This window comes from Lagopus muta, chromosome 1, assembly GCF_023343835.1.
Source record: "Lagopus muta isolate bLagMut1 chromosome 1, bLagMut1 primary, whole genome shotgun sequence".
Lineage (NCBI taxonomy): Eukaryota > Metazoa > Chordata > Aves > Galliformes > Phasianidae > Lagopus > Lagopus muta.
Genome location: NC_064433.1, coordinates 80,255,081 through 80,282,406, shown reverse-complemented (window position 1 = coordinate 80,282,406; position 27,326 = coordinate 80,255,081). Strand labels below are relative to the sequence as shown.

The following is a 27,326-nucleotide window of genomic DNA, read 5'->3' as shown; positions in this document are numbered from 1 at the left end:
ATTCAGGTTGCAAATTGGTTTGAATTTCAAGATTTCCCAGGGGTGAGGGAACTATTTTCTGGCAAAGTCTAGTTGCCTTTTTCTGACATGTCCAGTCTGGTCACAAGTGGAGAAAAGACATCAAGCTACACCCGATCCAGTGCTGTGCTTAGAGTAGAAAGGATATAGCCTTTAGCTTGCTTCATGTGCATGTAGTACAGGTCCAGGGCTGATGTAAGAATGCACGGCAGTGAGACCAAGCAGTAGGAGCATTTGGAGCTTGCCAAGTATTGATCAGTGAGGGGTGGGAATGAGCAGAGAAGCATTTCAATTTGGCATCCATACATGATTCTGATGCTGTCAGACTGAATTAGCAACACTTTCTTTTCCCTGTAACCCATCCCAGGCTTTTGTCATTGAAGCCTCCCTTTTGTTCATATCTCTCTGTTGAAAGACAAAGTGGGAAAAAAAAAAAAAAACCAACAAAGAAAACCAAACAAATCAACACACAGATCTTGTGCCCCTAAAAAGTCTGGTTATGTTATGTAGTATCCTCTGAATGGAGACTGAGTAATACTGAGCCATTGCTGCTAAAGACTGTTACAGCATAAATATAGGGGATTCAAGCTACAGTTATCATTTTGTACAGTCACTTAGTCCACTAATGGGGAGAAACAGGGCAACAGTTTAAGAAGGCAAGAGGACTGTCAGAGATTATTAAATCTACAGGGATGATTTGTTTTGGTAGCCTCTCCTGACCCAAGTACACACTTTGGCAGCAGACTTAATGCCTCTGGTAATTAGAGCAAGAAGTGATGGGTCATCATTAGCAACTGCAAATTAAGCGGTGTATTTCATCTGAAAGGCAGCATCATCTTCAATGGGGCTTATTTGTTACCACTGCAGATCATCTGTGAGTCACAAGCAGTACACTGGGCTAACTCATTTGTGTGATTTAGTAGAGGCTTTCTAATGCGTGCCTACTGTTCCATATGAGTAGCTGTTCCAGATAGCTTCAAAACAGAAAATACCACAATATTGGACTTTCTTGTACAGCTAATACTACTGTTCTTATTTACACGATGCTCGTGATATTTTGTTGTTGTGTACTTCATGGTTCAAATGCTTTTTGACTGCATGTTTGAAATATATTTGTCATCTTTATAGAACTAAAGAATGAAGGAAGGAAAGCCAGACAAGCATAGAAATCATCCGTAATTGTCAGCTTCAGAAGATACAAGAACCAATCCAATACAACTCAAGGTATACATTCACCAAATACTATTGTGTGGGCTTCCCAGAACCACAATCATATCCAGTTCTGAATGTTGCCAAAGGCCCAAACAGAGATGATCTATCATAGGATCAATATAGTTGGAGATCTTAGGAAATCCTTAAATACTCTTAGAAGCATATCAATAAGCAACTGAGGGTACAGGTACAAAACAAAAGAGGTACGGAGGAAACTGGCCACAGCGAATGCTGTTAGAAGGTGCTACGTGGGCACTGAAATAAAACAAAGGGGGAGTGTGTAATACAGCTGAACAAATTCAAAATAATTTACATAGATCAGCAGGAAACTATGACTGAAGATATTGAAGCCTGGATCAGAAATGCATGTGAACAGCTGGATCAACCAATGGATGCTCATCAAGCAGAAACTGGGGGACTGTCTCTGGTCAGCTAGCTATGTATAAGTGAAGACCTCCTGAGGGACATTCTCATGCCACATTCTTCTCTATAGGGAGAGGGAGCTGGGGATGTCTAGACCCTCTTGGAGAAGTGCTTACAATGGAAAGTGATGATAAACTTGAAGTGTTTTATTGTATACAAGAAAAATGACCAAACCCATGCTTTTTGTGTATCTGCCAGCACCTGTGACTCCAGACAGCTGTCACAGGGAGAGACCTAATAGGTACAAGAAAGTGAGACTGGCTCCTTGCTTCCTAATATACCTGATGTTCTGGATATTGAAGTAATGTATGGTAATGATATGGGAGTTATCTTTGTGCATACAGCACCTGAGGGAGCACGAGGGAGTTAATGTATTAGTGACATATTTTTAGCCAAATCTGACCATTTGTAAAGCTTATTTTCCTCCTTTGCACACTGTTTGAACTAATTCCATCTAACACAGCCCTACAAGCCCTTTGCAGCCTACTTGTTTGGATTCTGTCTTTTGTCTGATCTTCCTAGCAGGACTCTCACACCATTGGCCCCTCAGGTGGAAGACATCCAGTAAGTCTTGAAACTAGAAATGATGAGGTAGGATTCCTGAAAATAGAGGGCTCCATCTCCCAAGGAGGCAGGTTTGGGAGCCCTGGGCAGCCTGGCCTAGTACCAGATATGGAGGCTGGTGCTCCTGCCCTGTGACAAGGGGGTTGGAACTTGTTAATTTTTGGGGTCCTTTCCAACCCAAGCCATCCTGTGATTCTATATGTCTTTTTGAATATTCCCCAAGTCTCTTGGCAAAAAGAGAAAGGCAGCTTTGGTGCTGGGGAGGCACGGAGGGAAGTTTGATTTGTAAATTCTGGGAGATTGGATGTCCTCAGGTATTGGTTCTCCATTAACGTACTTAGCATTCAGCTCTTAATAAGAAATGATGATCACAAAAGATACACAGCAACGAAAGAGCCTGCTCTGGGATTCTGAGATAGCACCCAGTGCCTATGGATGTGCTGCTATTTGCTAGCTGCTGTGATGATAATGTCAGTCAAGGGATGTCAAAGTTCAATTTGCAGGGGAAATAAAGTAGAGCGTGCCTTCCCTAGTAAGGAAGCAGCATTGGATCTCATCCATATACTCTATCATTCCTTTCCATGTGCTGATGTAACCCTTTTTTTTAAAAGCCAGCAACCCTCACTGGATCAATAAATCCTGATCAATTGTTTTTCTCACTGATTTATCCATGCAGGGTTGTTAGCTGAGCTGCTGTCAGAAAGTGGGAGAGAGTGTTCTGCCTGTTTACTGTAAAGAAAGCAAAGCAAGCAACCAGGAGGGGACGGGCAGCAGGATATTTACTGTCAATACAGCTGGAGAGAGGCAGGAGATATAAGGAGAGAGGAACCGAGACTGAAGCCTGCAACCCAAATGAATGATCAGAGTGTAAAAATACCCACACCGTTTCCGATGGAAAATGTGTGGATTGAAGTCAACAAAGGATAACTGGCAGTGTTTGACAAATGGTTTAATGAAGGGCTAGAGAGGCAGGGAAGTACTTGTGGTGCACAGAATGATAATGCTGTGCATGAACCTACTCAGTCTGCAGTGCAACCTGAAAGGATCTGCCGAGACAAAGCAGTAACTGGGACATTTGTGGGTGTGCCTGCATGCAAGACGTACCGTTTAAGAGTAATCATAGCAAAAATAATAATGGTCAAGTTTAGAAAATAATAACTGGAGCTAATTTTCCTAAGAAGTTGGGCTATTCAGGCCAGAGGGGGGGAAAAAAAAAGCATATTTTCTTGCTTCTCTCTCCATTTCTTCATGCACAGAGGAATTAGGTGGCTCTGAGCAGCTCTCTCTGAGTGTCCCTCCTGTTTCCAGATGCAGGCGAACAAGTGAAGAGTGAATTCACACTTTAGAGAACAGTGACGACCATCTTGCCATGAAACCATTCACAGATGAAGAAGTAGAAATCTACATCCAGAGCAAGGTAAGGCTTTATCTGTCCAGATTTTCTGTCTCCCACACTAGGTGTTGATTCAGAAGGGTGCCAAACTTGACAGTTAGTTGCTTGCCTTCTGTCTTCGTTTTTTGAGACATGACTGGGTGAAGTTTTATGAGAACTGTATTTCTAATGAGATTTCTAGGTTTCTGTTGCAGAATGTTATCAGAGATCTTGGCCGGTAGCCTTGTTTTCCGAGTTGCATGTTCTCTTCTATATCTTCATATTTCCTGAGTTTTTGTTCCCACTCTCACAATTCCAGATGTGAGATGAGCTCTGATCACTAGCACTTAATCTAGGGAGAAGCCCTCACCTCTTTCCTTGTCCAGTGGTCTTGGATTGACAGATACAAGACCAAAGCCACAACAGCAGGGGCTGATTCTTAAAATGATGCATGCAGGAATTGGGGAGAGGTGAAAACAGCTTGAATTCTCCCATTTTCTGTCACCTCAGCTGAGGATACTTCACACAACTGAATAGCATGTCTCAGTACAGGCAGGTTGGAGATACATTTTCTATTTCATAGAGTTATTCCTGCACTGTGATATTTTTCTCCAGTATGAAATGAAGTAAAACAATAAAAATAATCAATAAAGCTGTACATTCTATGAAAAGGGATTCTAAATGAGCTGTAATATATTGTTTTTTTAAAGCTTGTGCTTCATCATGATGCTTAGCTAACTTCTATCTGATTGTCTGTTTTCCATTACAAAATGCAAGACACTGAAATGAAAAATGATTTCCAAGTGGAAAGCTGTAAGTCCTACTTTCAGAAAAGGATGAAATATTCTAATACCATCAAAGGGCTGGTAACAAATGTTTGGTTTTTTTTCCTATAGAAATGTTTTGGTGACAAGTAATCAAATGCCTTTGAGAGCTTCCATTTTCACCTATTCAGTGTTTTGCATTGGAAGAGCATTCCATCAGGATCTATTTAGTGAGCTATAACAGTGAACCATTCTCTAAGGACTTATAGAGCTATAAAAGAAGGAACGGAGGGAAGCCGTGCACAAGGGAGATGCTCGTACAGCCACCATGTGTACAGAACAGACGTGGAGCCTTGCTCTGAGGCTCATAGAAGCAAATGTTTTCCTTTTTAACTGAAAATTTGTTTTCCAGCAGCCTTCCAGCTCTGATGGCTTACTGTTACTAGTTTCTTCCTGTAGCAATGAATCTCTGATACCAATGACTTCTTCCTTAACCCACTCATCCAGCAAAGGAAATACGCGAGTGCATACTTAGTGCAGGTGATTGGGAAATTGAAAGCAAACTCAAACATTCTTCACAACTTCCAGTCAATCCTAGTCCTTTTTCTTTCCTCCATAATGAAGCCTTAATCAACCTTGTTGTTCTGGCAAACTTCTGAAGTCAACACTTGGTAATGGAAACACCAATAGGTGGTAGAAATGGCTGTCTGATGAAGAACTGTTTCTGACTTCTTTCCTGATGTGTTCATGCTGGTGCTAAACACATTAGATAAATGCCTTGGCCCTTCAGAAATTGGTTTCACTTGCTTATATTCTGTCTTCTGATGTTTATGGCTTCCCTTCTGTAGGAAGGTTTTACTTTGCAGTAGCAGACTGGGTAGGTATTTGGAATTAGCTGTGGGTAACACATGTCTCATGTCATTTGTTCTTCCATCCTTGCCTCAGTGATGAGGACCTACATGCAGACAGAGTTGTTTAGTGGTACCTCGCTGAAGTTTTTAGAGTCTGTACTGTCCTAAGACTTTGTGGCAACAGTTGAAGTTCAGCAAGTAGGCAGTGAAGGTGCAATTAAATAAGACCATGCTAGGTTGGATGGATTCTTCCAGGATGCCAGAAAGAGAAGGAGGTGTTTCTGACAGGTAGCACTCAAAGAGAACACAGCGTGAGGAAGGAGTACAAGGGGCAGTCCTGGAGCTCAGCTTGAGCCAACCAACGGTGATGATAGACTTTAAACAGTTTATTTGTAGACTCTGAAAGCTCTTAGGGGAGGATAACTCACTGTCACTCATAACATTTACTTGTTGAAGGAGCCTTTAGGTGTCTTTGTTGAGCAAGTCAAGTTCATTGGACTGCTCTAAGAACTAAGGCATTCATCTGGACTAGTGAAAGAAAGTAGCTATAGCTACAGGTAGATACGTGTATTACGTCTGTATTAGATACAAATGTAAGGGACTATGTGTTATTACCATAGCAAAAAATTGGGATGCCAAAGGTAGATGAGAGTCTAGCCAAGGGAATATAATACCGCTCTCTTGATGTGTTTCCCTCTTGTAGATACTGTAAAGGCTTAGTAAAAATACTGTTACCTATCATAGAATCACCAAAATTGGAGAAGACCACCAAAATCATCTTATCCAACCATCCTCCTACCACCAATATTTCCCTACTAAACCATGTTCCTTAGTACAACATCTAAGTGTTTCTTGAACATCTCCAGGGTAGGTGACTCCACCACATCCCTGGGCAGTCCATTCCAGCACCTGATCAACCTTTCAGAGAAGAAACTGCTCCTAACCTGCAACCTGAATCTCCCCTGTCACAACTTGAGGCCATTCCCTCTATTGCTAGTTACGTGGGGATATGGGGCTGACCCCACCTCTTCACAACCTTCTTTCAGTCAGTTGTAGAGAGCAATAAGGTCTCCACTGAGCCTCCTCCAGACTGAACAATCCCAACAACCATTTTTGTTGGCTGAGAAAGGAGAGGAGTTTATTCCAACTTTCCAATGGCTCTTCTTTGGATAACTGATCATAGGCAAGCAGTTATCCATTCTTCGCTTCAGACCTTCCACTGACATTTTTTTTTTTTTTATAAATAATTGCACTAATGCTGCTTGAATTGAAGGACCATCTACCAGGTCACACAAACTCCCAGCCCTCAACGGGAACATCTTTGGCAAGATACCTTGTCACCATCTAAGCAGGGACCCTGTATTAAGATATGAAGACAGTATGGATATTTTCACTGTACTACACTGTTGCCACATATAGTTGCAGTCTGATTAATGCATGAGTTATCTGTTATTCTTGTAGTCTTACCAGCTCTTGGAGCAAAAAGTAATCCGACTCTGAGAGTGGCTCTGCAAGGGGAATAACTGGCTGTCCTGGATCAAAATGGGTGAAAAACAAGGCTGCAGTTAATTGTTAGCAAATTCATCCATGTAATTAAATCCTTCTCTTCCATTCACTGCTGTGGCGTAAGAATATCAAGTAATCCTTTATAGTCTTGAATTTTGCCTTTCAGTGTTCATCAGAAAGAGCTCTGTCTCATGGTAAGTTGACTGCAATCTAAAGGGAACAAGATTTATTCCCATTGCAGCATAGGCACATATGTTTCAGGGTTCACCAAACGGATTGTTCTTACCACTGGAGACAAAGACTGCAGTTATCTCTAATATGAAGTGTCTTTCTTGGAACTGACAGGTGGAGCCACGCCATTATCTGGTCTCCAAAACGGTGGAGGAGGTGCAGAAAATCATCCAGCAACTGACCACAGAAATCAGCTATAAGGCCACACGATTCCAGGCTATCTCCAACTCTGGCATTCACAATGAGAATATTAAGGTACGGACAAGAGATCTAGTGTAGTGTCTGTAGGTTGTATGGCAATCAGTCAGTGATTTTCCATTCTGCAAGTGTATGGACAGGTACCTCCAAGTAAAACACCACGGAAGATATGCTGACATTTCAGTGTGGGGACTGGCTGAGTCATAAGAACGTACTTGTGGGCATCTTAACACTGGGGGTGTATCAGAGAGGGATGGGTAAATGAGGCAGAGCCTCTTTTCACAGCTGCTGCTTTTACAAAGAGACGCTGTTGCCAGAGCTGTCAATCTGCACACAGAAGCCAAAAGACAGGAGAAAAAAAAAGTACTGCAGTAACATTAAAAGGAAAAAATGCCCATGCCTGTATGAGCTATGACTCGTATTTTTCACAGGTGAAAAACCTGTCAACTCACTAAAAAAAACTTCAGAATGCTTTCTTCTGCTGTGAACATAAAAAGCTTCTTCAGAGAAATATATTGGTTTTTTTTGGTCATGAATTAGAACTTCTTTTTCCTGGGAAGAAACATGCTTATTAGTGGGAGAAGTCATTTTAGACCATCAGATACCAAAACAACAGTGTCCTGTTCCAGGCGTGACAGGAGACTGATTGTTTCCTTTGACTATTCAACACAGCAATAATGACTATAAGGGTATAAGTAATAACTGATAGCAATGGCAACTTCAGATGAAAATGATCCTTCTCATCTGAAGTAGATTGCATACTCTAGTTATGTCAACCCATACACTAAAATGCAGCCACTTACGGATAAATGCACATCGTGTGAAAGCATAAGGCAACTTTTGTAGCTGTCTATGATTGAGAGGGAAGAATTCTGGGTATGAAGCTGCTTGACGGGCATGGGGGTGGAGGCAGCATAGGGTCATCCAGGCTGAAAATTGGCTGTTGCTCTGTGGATAAACACATTCAGATTTACATTGGCAGATGTGCTTGCCAGTAGGAATGACCACAGTGCCACAACACAGTGCCACATCCTGATCCACACCTTCCTTGGTTCTGTGGTCTGCCACCCACCTCTCATACTGGAACAAACCTGTTTGGCTTATGAGGACTGACAAAACCAGGGCCAAGGTAAAATGGCTGTTCTGGAAAACAAAACAGAACAAAAACAAGGCAACCTATTCTGATCGGTAGAATCAGAATGGCATACTGTAGCCTGGTCTGAACACCCTCAGCTTAAAAGAAATTCCTGAAACATATTTTCTTAAAAAATGGCAGATTTGTTACTTAACCCAGTGCTATAAGTCAATGACAATCACACTTGGAGGGCTGGCTGACTTTGTGCTGTAGGCATGGGGCAGCAAAGAATGGGTTAATAAGAAAATGTTTTTGACTTGGTCTGTTCTGCTTACAAAAAATAGAATCTTTAATATCATTGTTGAGATAACTCACCCTAGAGGAGATTTGTCTCAAGGGAAAGTCAGTATATTAACAATTCTGTGTTTAATTTTGCAGCATCTTTTTTTTTTTTTTTTTTTACCTGTAAATTAAATTTATGGTGACTTTTCAGAACTTCCAGTTTCTGGTTAAAAGGATTTAATTTAACTTGATGCAGAGTGTAGATTTGTTGAGAAACTATGCAAGCCTCCTTTTAGATACACAGGGCTATGTGAGGAATTTAACAAAGTTTTTAATACTCAGTGTTGTTTTATTTCTGCAACTCAGGGGCAGAAGGCCAAAATCTTTAAGAGAACTTGAAATAAAACTCAGAGAGACCAAATTAAATAGCTCACTTTTTTTTACAGCTTCCAAGTTGTGGTCCATTGGTTTTTTTTGCAGCCGCCATCTGTGCAGTTCTGGTGCAAAGGCTGCGGAGGCTTCGATAAAGATGTAAGGAGCAGGTTAACATCCAGAGTAATTCCTAGTACAGCACTGGCCAACCACATTGCCAAGCGGTCAGCTCTGTAATGCTGGCAGGGGAGATTTCTTTCCTTTAGCAAAGAGGCTTGTAGCACGCTTGCAGCTTTTCTTGGTGAATGAATGACCTGCCACATGCTTTCTCTCTGATCTGTGTGATTCTCGTTTTCCTCTCTGCTGCTCTCAGGATCAGCCAGGCTTACTGGCCAAGTGGTCAGCTCTGCTGCGGGGAAAGCGCCCGTTCCACCCATCCATCCAGGTACAACACCCTCCTGGTGCCTGCTTCCTCCTCACCCATCCTCTTCTCCAGACGATTCATCCTCCTCACTTGTCCTCCCATAGCTATCTTAGTCTTTCTGCAAGAAACTTTATTTATTGCTTGTATTTCTAACCTAATGCTTCCACTTGCCTGAGATATCCTGGCTGCACTTAAATTAATCAACATGCTGCAGGCAGGTTTTTAATGCAACAGGATTGGCTACAGGTTATATGCTGCAGAACTGAACGCTCCTGGATCACGGCCTGTGACTTGTTTGGGTCCTGAAGTCTGGCTCTGGCATGCAAGCCTGGTGTGACAGAGCATAGGTAGAGACCTGGGTTTTGTTTAGGCCTTGAGGACACTAGCTGCACAGCTGAATTTGGTATGAGTATAACCTCTCAAAGTGGTGTTGGAGCCTTGTCAAACAGCATACACTTGCATAGGGTCCAGATCTGCATTATACCCCAACACCTTTCTCCTTTTGCCTATATCTGGACTGTTGTTTCCCAGCCCTTCTGGCATGCCCTTTTGATTTTGAGGGGGATGGCAGCCACCCTCTTACAAGCTGGTTTTGTTATGGGAAGGAGCACGTCTGGGGCTGAGCTGAAATGGAGGTCCATGGGTGTGGGTAGGAGCCCCAGAAAGTCTGCTTGGAGCCGTTAAGGTCTTGTCAGTGCCCTCCGGGCCTCGGCACCTCTGCAGTAACATTTTAAATCCTAAGTTACACTGAAGACTATCTATATGCTTGGCATTGTTTCTGGAGAATGATAAGGGTGCTTAATTGACCTTGAGGTAACCACCTTCCAGCCTTTCAGCAACTGCTGTCACCACATCTTGCTCGCACAGCTCTTTTACCTGCTTAATGTCAGTGTAAATAAGGCTTGGACTCAACAGAAGTTGAAAAGCTTCAGAGTCAACATAGGAAAAGTCTGAATGGGTTTGGAAACCAACACCTGCAGCCAAGATTGCCAAATACTTCCAAACCTGGCAATTCTGGCTGTGTCCTGAACCTGTATGAGGTTTTCTGAAATTCTGTGTCACCTTACTCACTCTGCAAATGCCAGTTGAGCACTGGTTTGGTTGGAGAATGGTTATCCTCAAAGCGAGGCTGATTAATTGTTTTGCAAACAAGCTTGCTTCTGGGTGTTATCCACTGATCATTTTTCCATCCTTACTCTGCTTCTCGCTTCTGCTCAGTGGGAGATGCAGCCTCATACAGCACTTTCCAAAACCTATTTTTGACAATGCCACTGCCTGTGTAGGCTCAGGCATGTCACTTGCCTTGATGTCTATGTCTCCTTAATGGAGGATAGATGTTCTAGTCAGGCAGAGTGAAATGCCTGTAAAATGAATGGGCTGTGGACTTATTCTACTAATGTCATTAGTGGGTTTTGGAAAAGATCCAGAAAGTGTACTTTTTGACATAGCTGTGGAACTGTGGAACTCTAGGCTTATCTCTAGTAATGGCTCTGAGTTAAGAACTTGAACTATTTTGTTTCCCATTGCTGAATCTCAGAACAAGCTCTCTGATGCTCTGCTGCACCTTGGAAGCTCTTAGTTATTACATTTCGTACAATTGCAGACTAGAAATAACAAGGAGTGGGGAAAACTATGGCAGATGTGGTGGCAAACCAGCCAGAGTGTGCTCTTGTCTTCTATGGGCCACGTCTGTCACATCAGACTCCTAAAGGACAATTTCCTCTTACTCCGTGTACCTCCAAGGTAAATCTCAGACAGGTATGGAACAGGTCCTGGATGTGTTCAATCATTCCCATTTTACCATATTTTTTCTTTCCCTTCAAAGCCTCCATTTGCACGTGTTACTTCCTTAACCCTCATGATCACTTGATCTGCCCTTGCCTGTGTTCCTAATCTCTCTAAACTCTCCTAGGTCTTAGCACCGAGCCAATTCCTCATCACTGTCCCTCTACGTGGCCTAACTGGGTACAGGGAAAAGCAGGTCCGACACTGGCGTTATTACACTGTGCACGGAGCCAAGCTACTCTCCTCTGTGCGGGACCCTGAGGAGCTGCATCAATGGCTCGAGGTGGAACAGTTCTCAAAAAGCCTTCAACAGTGGCACGAAACAGATGTGAACATTGAAGGTGACCTGGTTCCAGCCAAAGTCCTTATCGTCTTCCGAGAGCTGGTGGAAAAGTCAATTGTTTCCTGTAACCTCTCCAGTGAGTTTAGTGGGGATGGGTATAAGGGGAACTGGCTGTCTTCTGCAGCTAGCAGAGGGGGAACTACTATGTACACAAAGTGTTTGTGTCATTCACATAATTAGAAGTTAAAAAACAACAAACCCCCCCAACGTCAGGGAGCTTCTAACCCATTGCAGTCGTGCAAATTTAGACCTGCACTGAAGACAGAATTAAGTAGACCTTGAGTTCTTCAAAATGGTGCTCTTCTTTTGGGAACTTAGGTAAGTTCTCCACCAACATCACCCTCAACCAAGATGCAACCCAGATTTTCAAAGCAGTTTGGGATTTGGGGGAAAAAAAATCTTTTTTCTGCTACAGCAGCTGCAATATAACTTGACTAGTCAGAAAGATGCTGTAGGAAAAATTGCATACAGAGTAAAGTGTGTAAGCTGGAGAAGTGTTTGAAAATATGAATAGGGCAGGTAATATTCTAGGGAAGACTTAGGTGCCCATATCTTTCCAGTATGTAGAAGGTCTTGAAAAAAAGTCTGTTGAACAAGTGTTCCATGTTCCCCAGTGCCCAGACTATTCAGTAGGTATCATGGAAAGTTGTATCATGGAAACTTGCTTTCAGTAGTGGTGCTGATTCCTCTGTAAGCAATTCCAAAGTGCCTGTGTATATCCTGTGGCAATTTGTACTGGAAGTGCTGACATAATGCAATCAGTGGTGCATGCAACATGCCTTCATAGCTGCGACATCTGCAGCAAAATGCTGCCTAAACAGTGATCCTCATATTTAATTCTTAGCGTCCTGAAGGCATGTTATAGACTGCAGCTAATGAGCACATGGCTTCATCCAAGCTGAACGGTTTATGTTCATCTTTTCACATTAAGATACTGTGACATGGTCAAGTTCAGACTACGGTGCTTTTTCTCACATCGTATTTGCAGAACGTCTTTACCCATCAGCAGCCTGAAATGGGTCTTCCATATTATAGAAATATAGACGTATTTCACCTCCTCTGATGACACTTCAGATTTTACTCACAGGAGGAAAGATGTTAAAGTCAAGCTCAGCTAGATGATTGCATTCTTCCAGCAACTGTTTGTTATTACTGAAAGGAAAAGAAGGATAAAATGTCACCATTAAGGCTCATAGAGAAGATCATATGGAAAGAGCTTTCATCTGAAGCTTTACTTATGTGGAAGTCATCGTGCTGAGGTGAAAACCTGCCACTGTGTCTAGCTGCAGCTCATCAAGGTGTTGAGCCAGAATAGGTGCTTCCAAGGGGTGGCTGATGTCTGGGCTGATGATTGTCTTTCCATTTTTGTTAAGGTCAGCTAGAAGGAAATGGAGACAGAGGACATGATCTGAGTTAGGATGCTTTCTTTTCTCTTTTTTTTTTTTTTTAAATGCATGTGTGAAGAATGAACTTAATCCCATGGAACATCTAAAGTTACATAAAAACGTCTCCAGTGTCATTGCTTCTCTGTTTTTTTAATTCTTTGAGAACCAGCAAAAACAGAGTTCTTGTGTTGCCTCACTTGCCATTGGTGGAAAGATAGGCAGCACGGTCGTGATACTTAGGGAAAGGCTGTGAATTTATTTAAGTGCTGACAAAGCTATGGCTTTAATGCTTTTCAGCTGCTTGGTCTCTCTGCTGAGATCTTGGGAGAAGTATAGCTCCTGTTTTGGTGCTAGGCTTGGCTCAGTGGGGAAATAACACCCAGATTTACTGATGTTTATAAAGTTATACTGGAGATGGACTCCACTGTGCTTTCTGGAGGAGATGCTAAAATGCCATTAGGACTAGGTGGATATTTCTTCGGTGAAAATAGAAGTTACCATCCTAAACATTCATCACTGTCCCTTCAAGTCTGCTGCATGAACTCCTTTTGGAATTGGAATCCCTGGCCAGCGTCAGTCGAATTGAGGTGGATTAACACACAATTACTTAAACTGCTTATGGTAATCTGCTCTGTATTTATTTCAATGGGTTAGAGGATGATCACATCATTGGCTCGAACAGCAAAACTGAAGGAACAGTGATCCATCCAGAATGACAGGGAAAAATAGAGACAGAAACTTCCTCCATGAATACAGTTGGACCAACATTGACCATGTTTAGTTTTTCCTCTGCTCTCATTCCTTTGGGCAGATTGAAATAAGCTTTCTCTTGCATTCCACTTATGTCATTGAAGAGAGTGCTAAGACAGCAGTGGAACTGCAAGTCTCAATTTGGACATGGGCACGACACAGCCCCTTGCTTGGCTTGAGGAGAGGATCTTTTCACCTTTATCACCTCTCACATTGTTCCTTCACAGATAAAGTGACAATGTTGGAGAGCTTCAGCTCAGTGGTTCGAGTGGCTGTGGAAACATCAGAATTCCAGGTTGAGGTGGAGCTGGCTCCTACAGTGGAGATTCCAACTTGCTGGCCTGAGAAAGCCCGGTGGCCTCGTTGCCTCAAGCGTTGGCCATCTCAGGAAAAAGTTCAGTGCATCAAGGTGAGCAGTGCAAAAACAACTGTAAAGTCTGTGCAGAACTTTACTTTGCAGGTATGTGATAGTGGTTTGGAAGGTTGCAGAGAATATTTCAAATTATTTGGATTTTATTGAGAATTTCTTTCCTTAATGATGGTGAATTCTGTGGAGGGAAAACTGATTTAACATCTGTTGCATGAGTTTCTTGCAAATAGCTTTGGCTATTTAGCTGAGTGCGTTTTTTCTTGCTGTTTTGCTTTGTCTCATGTAACCTTTCTGCAAGTGGGGCACTACCTCAGCATTTTCCTTTGGCAACAGACCAGTCCTAGTTGCCATTATCCCACACATCGAGTTCTGCCTTCCAGTCTTGCTTGCTCCCCACTTGCTCAGGACCTGCTGCTCTATGGCAAAGTGCCTGTAGAGTTGTGCCTCAGCTTCAGTAGCACTGTTTGTACCTGGCATCTCTAGAGCTGAATCTCCCAGGAGTAACCGATGTCACCACATGAGGAAAGAAAACAAATTGCTTGTTCCATCAAGGAGTTACAATGGGAAAATTAACCATGTTAACTGCCTCTGCTAACATACAGCCTCTCTGTAACATCCCTCTGCATTGCTCAGAGAAGTCTGCCTCTGATCTGGTGACACACTTTCCCTTTTGCCCATAGTCGCTTGGTTTTGACCTCTTGGCCCGCTCCAATTATCACTGGCAGCTGTGCTTCTCCCGTGCTGAGCATATACTCATGGAAGGCCTCGACGAAGATGGTGGCTGTCGCATGAAATGCTTCAGAGTCATGAGGCAGATGAAGGAGGACGTCTGGTGTGCTGGAAATAAGCCCGTCATCACAGCTTATCATCTTCAGGTAGGCATCACCATGATATCGAGATACGGTCTCAGTATCTGTTACAGGGGAATGACGTTCATAATCAGGAAATCTGAAAGACCTGACTGCAAAAACAGCACTATTTTTCCTGCTTCTGGAAACTCCACTCTAACAACTGCCTGTAGGTCTTGCAGAAGCGGCGGTGGTGCTGATGGGAGATAACTGCTCTGCAAACCTCCAAGGAGTAGCTCTTAGTAAGCTCCAGCTTGAATTCCTCGCCATGTCTTTTGTTCCCTGGCAACATCAAAAAGACTTTGTGGTTATTGCAGCTATGAATAAAATTTGCTCACAATTGAAAAGCTATCTGAGAAGAAATTCCCCAACACTACAACTATTGCAAGGCCAAGTGGAGGGGGAAAACAGGCAATCTAGAAAATAATGCCTTATTTTGATGAAATTCTTAGCTTTGAGGAAGCAGAGGAATTGAAGGCTGTAGTTCAGCCGTGTCTCACAGCATCTCTTGGAGGTCTCTTTGGGACACTGAATTTGAAAATTTGAGTTAAGAGAACACTAAGAAACAGAGTGGAATTCTTGCACCCAAGATCAGTGACTTTTTTGTTTTAGGAATGATTTTCAGGTTGATGAAGATGGTCAATATTGCTTTTTTTGGTACAATAACTGTAAGTACATCCAAAAAATTCTTCACAAACAGAAAAGCCTGTAAAAATGTAATATGGGCAACATGAAAATAATGTTATGAGAGCAATAATCATATAGAATTCATTTTTTAATCTATTGATTTCTCTTTTTATGCAGATAGATAGTGATAGGACAAGGGGGATGGATTTAAACTGAAAGAGAGGAGGTTTAGGTTGGATGTTAGAGAGAAGTTCTTCACTCAGAGGGTGGTGAGGCACAGGAACAGGCTACCCAGAGAACCTGTGGATGCTGCACCCCAGAGACATTAAAGGCTAGGCTTCATGGGTTCCTGGTCAGTCTTAATTAAGCAGCTGGCAACGCTGCCTACAGCAGGGGGCTGGAACTAGTTGGTCTTTGAAGTCCCTTACATCCCAAGCCATTCTATGATTTCACATGAAATAAACTTGGAGGAAGAGGTCATAACACATGCTGTATTTTGTGTCAGAAGAAGACAGGCAAGAGTTGCTTGGAATCCCAGTGTACCCAGAAAGAAAATCTGCGTGCATCTTCAGCACAAGTATGGCTGAAGCTAACAGCTATGCTCATAAGATTATTATTCTCTCCCTCCTTGCACTTCTACACTTCTACACTTATATAATAGGCCACTTTCTACAGCTTAAAACACCTGGCATTTCTGCAGAGGTCCCTGGCCTTTGCAAATCCTCCTTCCCTGCCTGTTCTGGACATCTGTGCAGGATCCTTGGTATGTCCAGTGAGGTTTGCAAGGCAAAGGAAAAGGGACAGCCAAGGGAAGGTGAAAGGGCTCTCCCTTAAGCTGCTGGTTGTGATCCCTCTGTTACAGAATCATTAATGCAGGAAGACTGCAGTGCGAGGCTCTCCAATTTCCAAGGCTGTCAGCCACTTACCAGCACTCTAACTGCCTTAGCAAGCTGTGTGAGCCCTTAGCAGAACCTTTAACACCTCTTCTTTCCCATCTGCTTCTTGCAGACAGTGCTATTCTGGACGTGCGAAAAATACCCACGCACCAAGGATTGGCGCTGCTTTCATGAAGCCTTCCTGAGGCTGGTGCAGAAACTGCACAAGTGTGTGAGCCAGCACTTCCTCAAGCATTACTTTGTCAAGAACACCAATCTGCTCAAATATGCCAACACCAGCGACCTGGATGTGGTGGCCAGCAAGCTCGCTGTCTTCCTAGAGAACCCCGTCTTCTGCTTGGACTAAGGCTGAAGAAAGCTTCCTCACCTCAACTTTGAGCAGTTTCCCACTTGTTCTCCTCATCGGTGGTGTTCTTGTCCTTCCAGTAGGTGTTGCAGCTGGCTTTCTGAAGCAGTTGGCACTGATGGCATGAACAAAATGTCAAGATTGCAGTGGTGGGTGGAGAAAACTGATGGAAGGCATTGCTTGATGCCCAGCCGATCTAATTTGCTTTCAACAGCAACAGCTTGCCTAGAAGCTACAGCCCGTGAAACTCAACCCTGTGTCTGTCAGAGCAGCAACTGCCTTATTCTCTGCCTCCAGTCTTGTGCATAAGCAGAAAAATGGTGCAAAGGAGTCTCACTCTGCTGCCTACCTGCTGTGCAACCTAGCACATGGGTGGTGGCTGCCTCCTCCTTCCTCATCAGAGACAGTGAGTTTAATTTCTAGGATCATAGAACGGCTTGGGTTGGAAGGGAAACTAAAGATCATTCCCTGCCAACCTTGTAGGCCAACTCTGCAGAAGGAGCAGAGGAACATTATTTTGGAGGTATGACAAAGGTGGAAGTCTTCTCTGAGACAGTTTGTGATGCTTCCTCCTACAATCAAATGGGGTCCTGCTCCTGTACAAAGATAACCCTGCCAGTAGTACTGAATAGCTCAAGGGAAGCAGAATCACAGAATCACCCGGGTTGGAAGGGACCCCAAGGATCATGTAGTTCCAACCCCCCTGCCTAGCAGGGCCACCAACATACATATTCAGATCAGGTTGCCCAGGACCCCGTCCAACCTGGCCTTAAACACGTCCAAGGACGGGGCATCCACAACCTCCCTGGGCAGCCCGTTCCAGGGCCTAACCACTCTCCTAGTAAAGAACTTCCCCCTAACATCTAACCTAAATCTTCCCTCCTTCAACTTAAAACCATTTCCCCTAGTCCTGCTGTTGTCAGCCCTTTTGAAGAGTTTACTCCCCTCCTGGGTGTAGGTTCCCTTCAGGTATTGATAGGCTGCAATGAGGTCACCCCGCAGCCTTCTCTTCTCCAGGCTGAACAAGCCCAACTCCCTCAGCCTGTCCTCATAGGGGAGGTGCTCCAGCCCCTTGATCATCTTAGTCGCCCTCCTCTGGACCCTTTCCAAAATCTCTATGTCTTTCTTGTAATGAGGGCTCCACACCTGGACACAGTACTCCAGATGGGGCCTCACAAGAGCCGTGTAGAGAGGGACAATCACCTCCCTGTCCCTGCTGGCCACCCCTCTCCTGATGGAGCCCAGGATCCCATTTGCCTTTCGAGCTGCCAGAGCGCACTGCTGGCTCATATTCAGTCTCTCGTCCATCAGGACCCCCAGGTCCTTCTCTGCCGAGCTGCTCTCAAGGACCACTCCTCCCAGCCTGTACAGGTGCCTGGGGTTCTTCCGGCCCAAATGCAAAACCTTGCACTTTGCCGTGTTGAACCTCATCAGGTTCACCCGAGCCCAGCCCTCCAGCCTGTCGAGGTCCCTCTGAATGGCATCCCTTCCTTCCACCGTATCAACCGCACCACTCAGCTTGGTGTCGTCAGCAAACTTGCTGAGGGTGCACTCAATTCCCTCATCGATGTCATTAATAAAGATGTTAAAGAGCACCGGTCCCAAGACAGACCCTTGGGGGACACCACTTGTTACCGGCCTCCACCTGGACATAGAGCCATTGACCACCACCCTTTGTCTGCGGCCTTTCAACCAATTGCTTATCCATCGGGTCGTCCACCCATCAAATCCACTTCCCTCCAATTTGGAGATGAGGATGTGGTGGGGGACCATGTCAAAGGCCTTGCTCAGGTCCAGGTAAATGACATCAGTCGCCTTCCCTTCGTCCACCAATGCCGTCACTCCATCATAGAATGCCACAAGCAGGAGGAAGAATGTTTTTTTTTCTTGACTCCTCAGTTTTTTTTTCTCCTCCACCTTCATTTTTCTTCCTGTTACTTCAAATATATTTTTCTTTGTGTTTGCCAGTTCTGTTAGTGCCAAACTAACAGGGGGGCTTGGCCAGAAGAGATTTCATTTGCACTCCTGGCTCCACCCAGCAGGCTGGAGGAGGAGTGGATCTTTCCCTAGTTTTAAGCATCCATGTCTTTTGGGGTGTTGCATAGGAGGAGAATATTTTTTCAAGGGCTTGTAGCTCCAACATTCCCAGCACTTTTAATATTAAGAAAAGAAAATAAGTTTTAGGGTTTCAAAAGAAACAAGTCCATCAGAAGAGAGGTGGCCAGCAGGGACAGGGATGTGATTGTCCCCATCTCCTCTGCTCTTGTGAGGCCCCATCTGGAGTACTGCATCCAGGTCAGGAACCCCCAGTACAAGAAAGACAGAGAGCTGTTGGAGAGGTCCAGAGGAGAGCCACAAAGATGATCAGGGAACTGGAGCACCTCCCCTACGAAGACAGGCTGAGGGAGCTGGGCTTGTTCAGCCCGGAGAAAAGAAGGCTGCAGGGTGACCTCATTGCAGCCTTTCAGTACGTAAAGGGAGCCTACAAACAGGAGGGGAATCAACTCTTTGAAAGGGTAGATAACAGCAGAACAAGGGGAAATGGTTTTAAGTTGAGGGAGGGAAGATTTAGGTTGGATGTCAGGGGGAAGTTCTTTACAGAGAGAGTGGTGAGGTGCTGGAACAGGCTGCCCAGAGAGGTTGTGGATGCCCCATCCCTGGAGGTGTTCAAGGCCAGGTTGGATGGGGCCCTGGGCAGCCTGGTCTGGTATTAAATGGGGAGGTTGGGGGCCCTGCATGTGGCAGGGCAATTGGAGATTCGTGATCCTTGAGATCCCTTCCAACCCTGTGATTCTGTGAAGTGCTATAATGAGCATAAAGAATGTTGGTTTTAATGTTATTAAATCATCACTGAAACTACACCAAAGTGCACTTTTTTCTTATATCTGTGAAAGAAAGTAAGTAAGTATGTTCTTTGCTCAGGAAGATGAGGTAGTAGGGATGAGATTTACAGCCCAACCCCAGGGAGCTGTTGCAGTGAGTGGCCTGCAAGACGGCCATCTGTGGCAGAGCATCTCCCCCGTGTGTCAAACTGTGGTCTTACCATTCACCTTCAGCACAGTCTCTGCTTTCTGGCTTGGTTTTGTATGCAGGAGTTAACTCTTGCAGGAGTTACCTTGCATTTAGGAGCTGTGCTATATGGAAGCGTTGATCCCAGGCTCATGACTTGTTTGTTATAGGTTCAGGAAGGATTCAGGAGAGGATGAAGATGTCCTCACCCATCCAACTTCTAGGATACAACCTAGAAGACAGGAGAAGTAGACTGATGGAGAAGAAAGCGGATGAATAATATCTTCTTTCTTGGCTACTCACAGCTTTGTCTGGTTTTCCCACTTGTCTGGTTTTCCCAAGTAAGCTTTTCATTTCTTGCAAAGGAATAGTAAAGATATTTTGCAAAGGAAAAGTAGACAGACACAATGCATCCTGAGATCTTAGACAATATTCCTTAGGCTCCTGAACAGGTATGTGTGTTGGTATTAAGTATATTTTTAGAAAATTTGATAACCTGCAGGTGATCAAGAGTTGACCTCCTACAGAAACCAGTGTCTGGCAGAAGGATTGTTTTAGAATAAGTCCAGTGAATGCAGCCATGTCCAGCATCAGCTTCTTTCCCTCTTATTTCAGCCTGGTTACCAGCACTTAGAAATCACTGAGGATCACAATGAAGAGCTTAATTCTGCTAATGTCAGTGGCCATATTCAAAGAAGATGATCTGGATATTGTTCACATCTCTGATTGCCTTAAAGAGCTTTTGCTTCCTCATCCCTCACCCAATAAAGGATGTCTTCTTCCAGAATTAATGCTTCAGCCTGGGGGAGGAGGACAAGGCGGGATCTCAGTTGTGTGGTCCTTTTTATGCTGTTCTCCTGCATCAGATCCCACCCTGGGAATGCCCTCCAAGTTGCTTTTCCACTAGTAAACATGTTGCATGGAACTGTTTTGAACAGGTAACTCCTCTTGTTAAACCTCTGTGTTTTGGGCTTACTTATAAAAGGAGCCTGAGTGGCAATGTCTTGATGACACAGCTTCCCTGTTTCTGGTGAGCAGAGACGTTCCTGTACTTCTATCTAAGGAGCACAGAGATGTCAGTCTACCAAGCACAGTCACAGGGCTGTGACTAGAAAGTAACGTCTCCCAGTGTATCTTGATTCGTGTTGTGGTTGTGGTGTGTAGATTCTGAAGCTGGAAGAGGGCAAAAGCAGTTTGGAAGGACAGTGAAAAACCACCCAGAACTCTTTATCTCAAATTTGATATTTTAGAGTACTGATGCATGTCTCCATTTGGGTTTAGTGGAAGATACAACCTCCCTCTGTAGCCGGGGGCAGAAGGTGTTTCAGTGGTGGTACCTTACCCTGGCTGCAGATGTGTATCAGTGCCCTCACCTGCTGCAGCTCACAGCCAGATAAGAAATGGCATCATTTGCAGAGCTACAGGATGGCAGCACTGTTGCTCTGCCCCAGCCCCTTTAGCTGCCAGGAATGAATCAGCAAAGCCAGCAAGTGAGCCCAGAGAGATGGAGCCCTGCTTGGAGCCAAGTCTGACAACTTTTTTCTTTTTTCTTGCTGCAGGAAATTCCGTTGTGACTGTTCAAAACAGTAGCTGCAGTGCTACTGACTACAAAGCACAGAACCATCCCTAGCTTCTTCTCCAAAACAGCAAGTCACAGCCACTAATTAAGGGTGAGGAAAAAGGCTTTCAAGGAAGAATTAGTATAAGAATTAGGAGCTGGATACAAGGAATAATTTAATCTGAGGGATGGATGGGAAGTATGATATACACTATCACCTAGTATAGGTCAGGTTGTGGGAATGTTTTTGTGTGGTGGTGATGATGGAAGAGGTCTCCATTTTAAATGTCTTTTGCAAATGTAGCTGTTGCATCTTTTTATCACAGTTAGCTTTCTGCAAGCAGTTTTTAATTTATGCTGATTATAAACTCACGGCCTTACTCTACAATCTTCCTCTCAAGAAGGATATAGCAATGTGGCTTGGCTACAGAATGCAGAGACCATTCCCTTTCTCCCTTCTTAAAATTAGTTTCTTGAGCACTTGCTGGCTCCCACAGGCACTATCGGAGAAAGAAAGAAAACTCTTGACAGGACGAGGGATTCTTTCTTCACCGGTGGGTGCTGGGAGCCTCCTACAAACCCAGGGCACTCTCAGCACTCGCCACGGGAATTCTGCTCCCTCCAGCGGAAACCTCGATAGGAAATCTGTTGCTTTGTTACGAAGGAAAACCGTGCGAAACTACAACTTTTACACTGCGGTTATGTCACTAGAGGGCAATCTCGCTCTCAAAAACGCGCACCTCACATTCAGGATCTTGCTCTCAGAATCGGGATCCTGTTCGTTTTCATCGGACTGAAAAGCAAATGATCCCAATAAATCCACCTCTAAATCCCGTTGCCAAAAAGGAGGGAAGGCAAGGGACTAAGGGAGGGCCTTCTAATAAGTAGCAAGGCTCAGTTAGAAGAAAGTAAGTCAGTAAATTCTGGGAACCACTCCAAGGGAGAGAATATGGATTTACTGCTTTCTGCAGCAGGAGATGGGCCGGCAGCAATTCCCAGCAGCCTTGTTTCAGGGACAGCACCAAGAGGCAGAGAGCAGGAGGGTGCTGGGCAGGAGACAGCTACCACCCCACCTCTCTGTCCATGGGGCTGGGCTATGCACCTGCTGATGAGCCAACAACCGTGGAATCAGCTCCCTGGCAACTCTCTTTCTCTCCTTTTTCTGCCCCAAGAAATATGTTCTCCAAGCACAGCTTTCTGATGTCATTCCGTCAGTTTGGGTGGTCAGTTCTGACTTTGCCATCACCTCTCCTTGACGTCATAGGCACCACGTGTGCACAGTGCCCAGTACAGACCCTGTCCTCATGCTCCTCTTTGAGTTGAGTGACACTGAAGTCAGACTACCTTGCAAACCATGTTCCTGGTGGAGCAGCCCTGCCCCTCTAGGGCATGGAGAGTTATAGATGAGACAACAAGCTAATTCTGCCCGCTTAGTAGATGTTTCCCTCTCCACGAATGCTAGGGTTGCTGTTTTTAAGGATAAACATTGCTGTTTTATAGAGTCATAGATTGGCTTGGGTTGGAAGGGGTCTCAAAGGTTATCTAGTTCCAATGCCCTGCCATGGGCAGGGCTATCACTTACCAGATCAGGCTGCCCAGGACCCCATCCAGCCTGGCCTTGAACACTTCCAGGAATAGGGCACCCAAAGCTTCTTTGGGCAGCCTGTTTTATTCCTGGCAGCCTAATGTATTCCTTTTATTCCTGGCAGCTAAAGGGGCTGGGGCAGAGCAACAGTGCTGCCATCCTGTAACTCTGCAAATGATGCCATTTCTTATCTGGCTGTGAGCTGCAGCAGGTGAGGGCCTTGATACACAGCTGCAGCCAGGGTAGGGTACCACCACTGAAACACCTCACGATACAGGTGTTAGTTCTGTTGTGCTCCAGGAAACACCTTTTGGTCAGAGCTTGGCTTTGAAGGCAACTCCTGGGTGGGTGATGAGGAACGCACAGATCCTACTGGCACCAAGACTGTTGAGAGAGTGCACGATATGTTTTCCACGGAAAAGATCCTCTAGCATCCCCTAGCAACCTCACAAATAAAAATTACAAGGAAACATACCAAGGAAAGAATTAATCAGACTGAGAGGCTTTATAGCAATTAGAAGAAAGAATGGCATCTTCTCATCATCCAGCTCTCCTGAATGGTGATAATTACCATTTGCACAATTCTGGTGTGTGCCAGTTAGAGTTTTCTGGATTAAAATGCTAAATGTATTCTTGTTTCTTTCCTTAGAGAAGCTACTCTTGGACTTGGGCACCTGCACAGGTCAACAGCTCAAAGAAATGTACTTCTTCCTGTCAGCAGGGCAGTGCTTTGCATTGCAGGGTCATCTGATTCCAAGCTAGGAACCAGTTGCCTCTGGCTCATCACTTATTTGCTCTTGCCTTGGAGGAGATCAGGCATTGGAGTCTTCTGATCTGCCCTGCATTTGTACTGCAGCAAACCAGGCAGCCAAATTTCTTCTGCTGCAGCTTCAGCAGCCAATACAGCACCAGCATGGCTGGTAATGATATGAAAAGACAACACCAATCAGAAGACTATTTTTAAAAATACTTCTAGCAAAAAGAATTTTTAAGGAAATGAATATGGATTCCTGTTGATCCCCTTTTAAGCGGGTGAGAAAACCGGATTAAGAGTGATCTCATCGGTCACTGAATCCCATCATCTGCTCTTTCTGATCCTTATCTGCAAATGAACCAAGAGCTGTTTCATAGGCCTCCAGATACTCAGCCCCTGCTTCTTCAGCAGACAGTTTCAGGTCTGCACAGATCATCGGGAGCTTTCTTTGAACTTTCAGCCCGAATTCATTCAACAGCCAGCATTGTGGCTTTGCACCAGTACAGACTCAAGATGCCACTCTTCCTCCATAGGGTTTGCTGTCTGTACAACCATCAGAGGAATAATCATAATCTCCCTTGTTTTAGCAGAGCATGACCAGATATGCCATTTCCTGAGGTCCCTTTTTCTCTGCTAAAATCTGTGTTCCAGCCTTGCTGTGCTCCTTTTTCAAGTGTAATTCACCTGAGTGGGAATAACTGGGGTGCTCTGCAGAGTTCTAGATGAGGTGTCTTCAGCACCTCCTGTAGTGGCTCGCCACTTAAACGTGGGATGTGCTACCTCGGTTAGTACTGTGCTGAAAAGAACACCAAAGGGTCAAGTTCCCTTAAAGCATAACTGCAGCTTCAAAGGAGGAGCAGCTATCATCAATGATTTCCTTATTAAACCAGGTTAGGCTAGTTGAAAGGCAGGCCATGGTCCAGTTGTCTTTGAAGTGAACCAAATTTCCAAGGCTGTGAGCCAGCAGCTTCATCATCTCTGTGAGCCCTGAGCTCTGGCCAGAATTGACCTGTCTGTCCCAGCCTGTTCCTCTGTGTCCTCCCCAGCCCGCAGCAGTCTCAGGTCTATGCTTCTTCCCCACTTCTTCTCAACCCATTCGTGGGCACCATCCCTCCTTGCAACACCTGTCTGGCTTGCTACGCCCAGGCTGAGGAGTTTGGCTGTTTTCTAGCTGTGTCATTAAAATATTGCAAGCTGGAGAGGCAAGAGATCAGTGACCAGAGCTAATGGCAGCAAAAAGGATTAAATGAACAATAGGTCTTGAGCATAATTTATGAATGCCATTAACTGCTGAGAGAGAATTACATTATGACTGCAGTTCTGAGGGGGAAGGGTGGTTCTTATCTGGCAGGAAGAAAAAAAAAATGTATGATTGATTGCATTTGGATTAACAAACAATGGTAATATTAATCTATCTTGGGCTGTTACGTTTAGATTAGGTCTAATAACAGCCGAACAAACAGACTGCATTTCCTGCATCTTGCCTTGGACGCCCATGGCCAGCGAGTGTTGTGTTGGTACGTGGGGCTGCAGCCATGCAGCATGCACTGCCCCGCCTAGCAGAGCATGGTTCTCTATCAAAACTCATGCAGAATGCAAACTGTCCAATGCAGTGGTCTGCACTGATCAGGAGGACATCAATTAGAGGAGTGTTTGGCTGGAGACCCACAACCCAAGGATGGCAAGGAGCTAACTGCACCCTGGTCTGAAGTAGCATCTCCCTGCTTTGTTTCATAATCAATACAGCATCTCGTTAAATTGCTTAGCTTGGCATCTGGGACCATTTGTCATCACGTGATGCGAGGGATCCTAATCAGATTAAACCTCAGGATCATATTGTGGAGAGAGGGATTAGGCTGGAGAATAAAGCAAAAGCAATTTTGTGTGACAGTGCAGTGGCCTCTCCTTGGGGTGGAGGGGGCATAGGAAGCCCCTGCGGGAGGGTTGATGTATTGGGGATTTATTTCACCAGCCCCCAGCTCAGTTCTGAGCGGAAGAGGTTCAGTACTGTTGAAGGAAATACAGCCCTGCATGGGGTTGGCTCACTCTGCTTTTCTTCCCAAATGGGACTAGGAGTGAGGGTTTGCCTGGGGAAGGAAAACCCAGGGGATGTAGGGGCTGCCAGGAGCCAAACCCATGCGTGCAGTGAAGCAGTATTTCTGGGTGGGGGATGCCCTGGGCACTGGCTGCTTAGTGCTGGAGCTAAAGCCAATTAGGGGGGTAAAATCTGTACAAAGCACAGCTTTTTCTCAGGGAAACTCCGGGTTCAGAGGAAGTGCAAGCATTCTCGTAGTCACATGCATGCCCCATCACCATCAGTGAAATCAGTGGGAATCTATAAATACACTCACTTGCAAAATGGGGCTAGGCTGACTCCTATCCCGAAAGAAGTAAACAGCTGTCAAAAAAGCAGAGATAATGTGTACATAAATTTTTTACAACTGTACCTAAGACAATTGTAAGCTCTGTTCTCTCACTCCCTGTTACTTGTCCTGGAGATACACTTAATGAATAATATATCCTTTCATCAGCTTGATCCTCTGTTGAGATATGGTGCCGTATTCCTTCCCCTTTGTCTGCTCTCCATTCCCGGGAGACTAGGCAGTCTAGGGCAGGAGCCTGGCATAGGAAGGATCTTCATTTTCATTGTGCTTCCTGAAGCTTAACAGAACACAAACCCGTAGAAAAACCTCAGAGTGAGGGCAGGAGAGGGGCAGGGCAGCAACCTTGCTCCTGCTGGCTGAGCCTGCGTGGGTACAGCAATGTTCTGAGCGGGGGGGAACGCAGCTCTGAGACCTCAGAAGCCCCATGACAGCACATGCTCCCGGCAGCATTCCTGCTGACAAGGGAACAAAGGCATTCCAGGCCTTGCCACAGGTTTTAATGAGATCATATGCAATATGGATATGATAGATAATGAACATAGGGATGTGAAACATAGGCCATATTTCCCTCCCTCGCTCTCTATGCGCACACAGGCACCATGTACTAGGAGCAGAGCCCATGCTCTCTTTCCCTGTGCCCCATGCTGTCACTGAGACTGCAGACCCTATGAGCAGGGCAGGGCATGAGGTGGAGGAGGCCAACACAATGGAAGGCCTCTGATCGCCTGCAGACTTTCTCAGACAAAATAGCCTGCCCCTGGGCACTCTCTGTTCCTGCATTAAAGGCTCTTAAGGCATTGATCCTGCAATAGCCCCCAGCACCAAGAGGCCCTGGTCTTTGTCACGTTCATGGGATCGCAGCATGGTTGCTTTTGTGTGCTAGGATTTAATGAGAGCAGAGATTTTCCAGGCAAAAGGAAGGACCACATCTCTGTTAAGATTATTTGATTTCTGTCTTTTACTGAGGAAACCACAGCAAAGGCTGCTCTTGGTGCTCTCAGACTGGATCTCTTTGAAACCTCACCTCACGATCAAAATAAGAAAACAGAAAGCAACGCTTCAATAAATAGTCACTGTTTACATCCCAAACCCATGTAGTTTATGAAAAACATGCTAGCATCCAAAAGTGGTGTCTGCTTAGTGAGCTCTGCTTAACACGTGGTTAGTAAACAGGAGGGCACCAGGGTCTGTGTTTTTCAGAACAGGAAATGTCTCAAAATCAAGAAATTTTGGCAAAACTCCATAGTTCTCATACAACATAAAGCAGCATAGGCAGAGCCCTGGCACGCAATTCCCCTTTAGTCTGTGCCCCAAAAGCTACAGGCATGCCTTTTGAAGGGGCTGATCTGGTATCACAGAATCACAGGGTTGGAAGGGACCTCAAGGATCATGAA

At 44.8% G+C, this 27,326-nt stretch overlaps 1 protein-coding gene across 5 annotated transcripts; it reads left to right on the top strand.

The window, feature by feature from the left end:
• Window positions 1-1,145: 1,145 nt before the first annotated feature.
• MAB21L3 (mab-21 like 3) lies at window positions 1,146-16,656 on the top strand. 5 transcript variants are annotated; one of them, XM_048933279.1, is made up of 8 exons: window positions 1,146-1,242; window positions 3,526-3,634; window positions 7,056-7,196; window positions 9,242-9,313; window positions 11,205-11,496; window positions 13,783-13,964; window positions 14,606-14,800; window positions 16,409-16,656. In XM_048933279.1, the coding sequence occupies exons 2-8, from the start codon at window positions 3,587-3,589 to the stop codon at window positions 16,640-16,642; spliced, it is 1,164 nt and encodes a 387-aa protein (XP_048789236.1). In that variant the 5' UTR covers window positions 1,146-1,242; window positions 3,526-3,586; the 3' UTR covers window positions 16,643-16,656. The 5 variants fall into 5 exon arrangements, with proteins under 5 accessions (XP_048789236.1, XP_048789235.1, XP_048789237.1 ...); XM_048933278.1 differs by having other exon boundaries at window positions 1,186-3,294; XM_048933281.1 differs by lacking the exons at window positions 1,146-1,242; window positions 3,526-3,634 and adding an exon at window positions 10,896-11,035 and having other exon boundaries at window positions 7,168-7,196.
• Window positions 16,657-27,326: the final 10,670 nt, after the last annotated feature.

Excerpts from the sequence above, each read along its gene's own strand:
- MAB21L3 (XM_048933279.1), top strand. The coding sequence starts at position 3,587 with ATGAAACCATTCACAGATGAAGAAGTAGAAATCTACATCCAGAGCAAG. Across the intron at positions 3,635-7,055 it reads AAATCTACATCCAGAGCAAG|GTGGAGCCACGCCATTATCT; the intron begins GTAAGGCTTTAT and ends TGGAACTGACAG. Across the intron at positions 9,314-11,204 it reads CGTTCCACCCATCCATCCAG|GTCTTAGCACCGAGCCAATT; the intron begins GTACAACACCCT and ends AAACTCTCCTAG.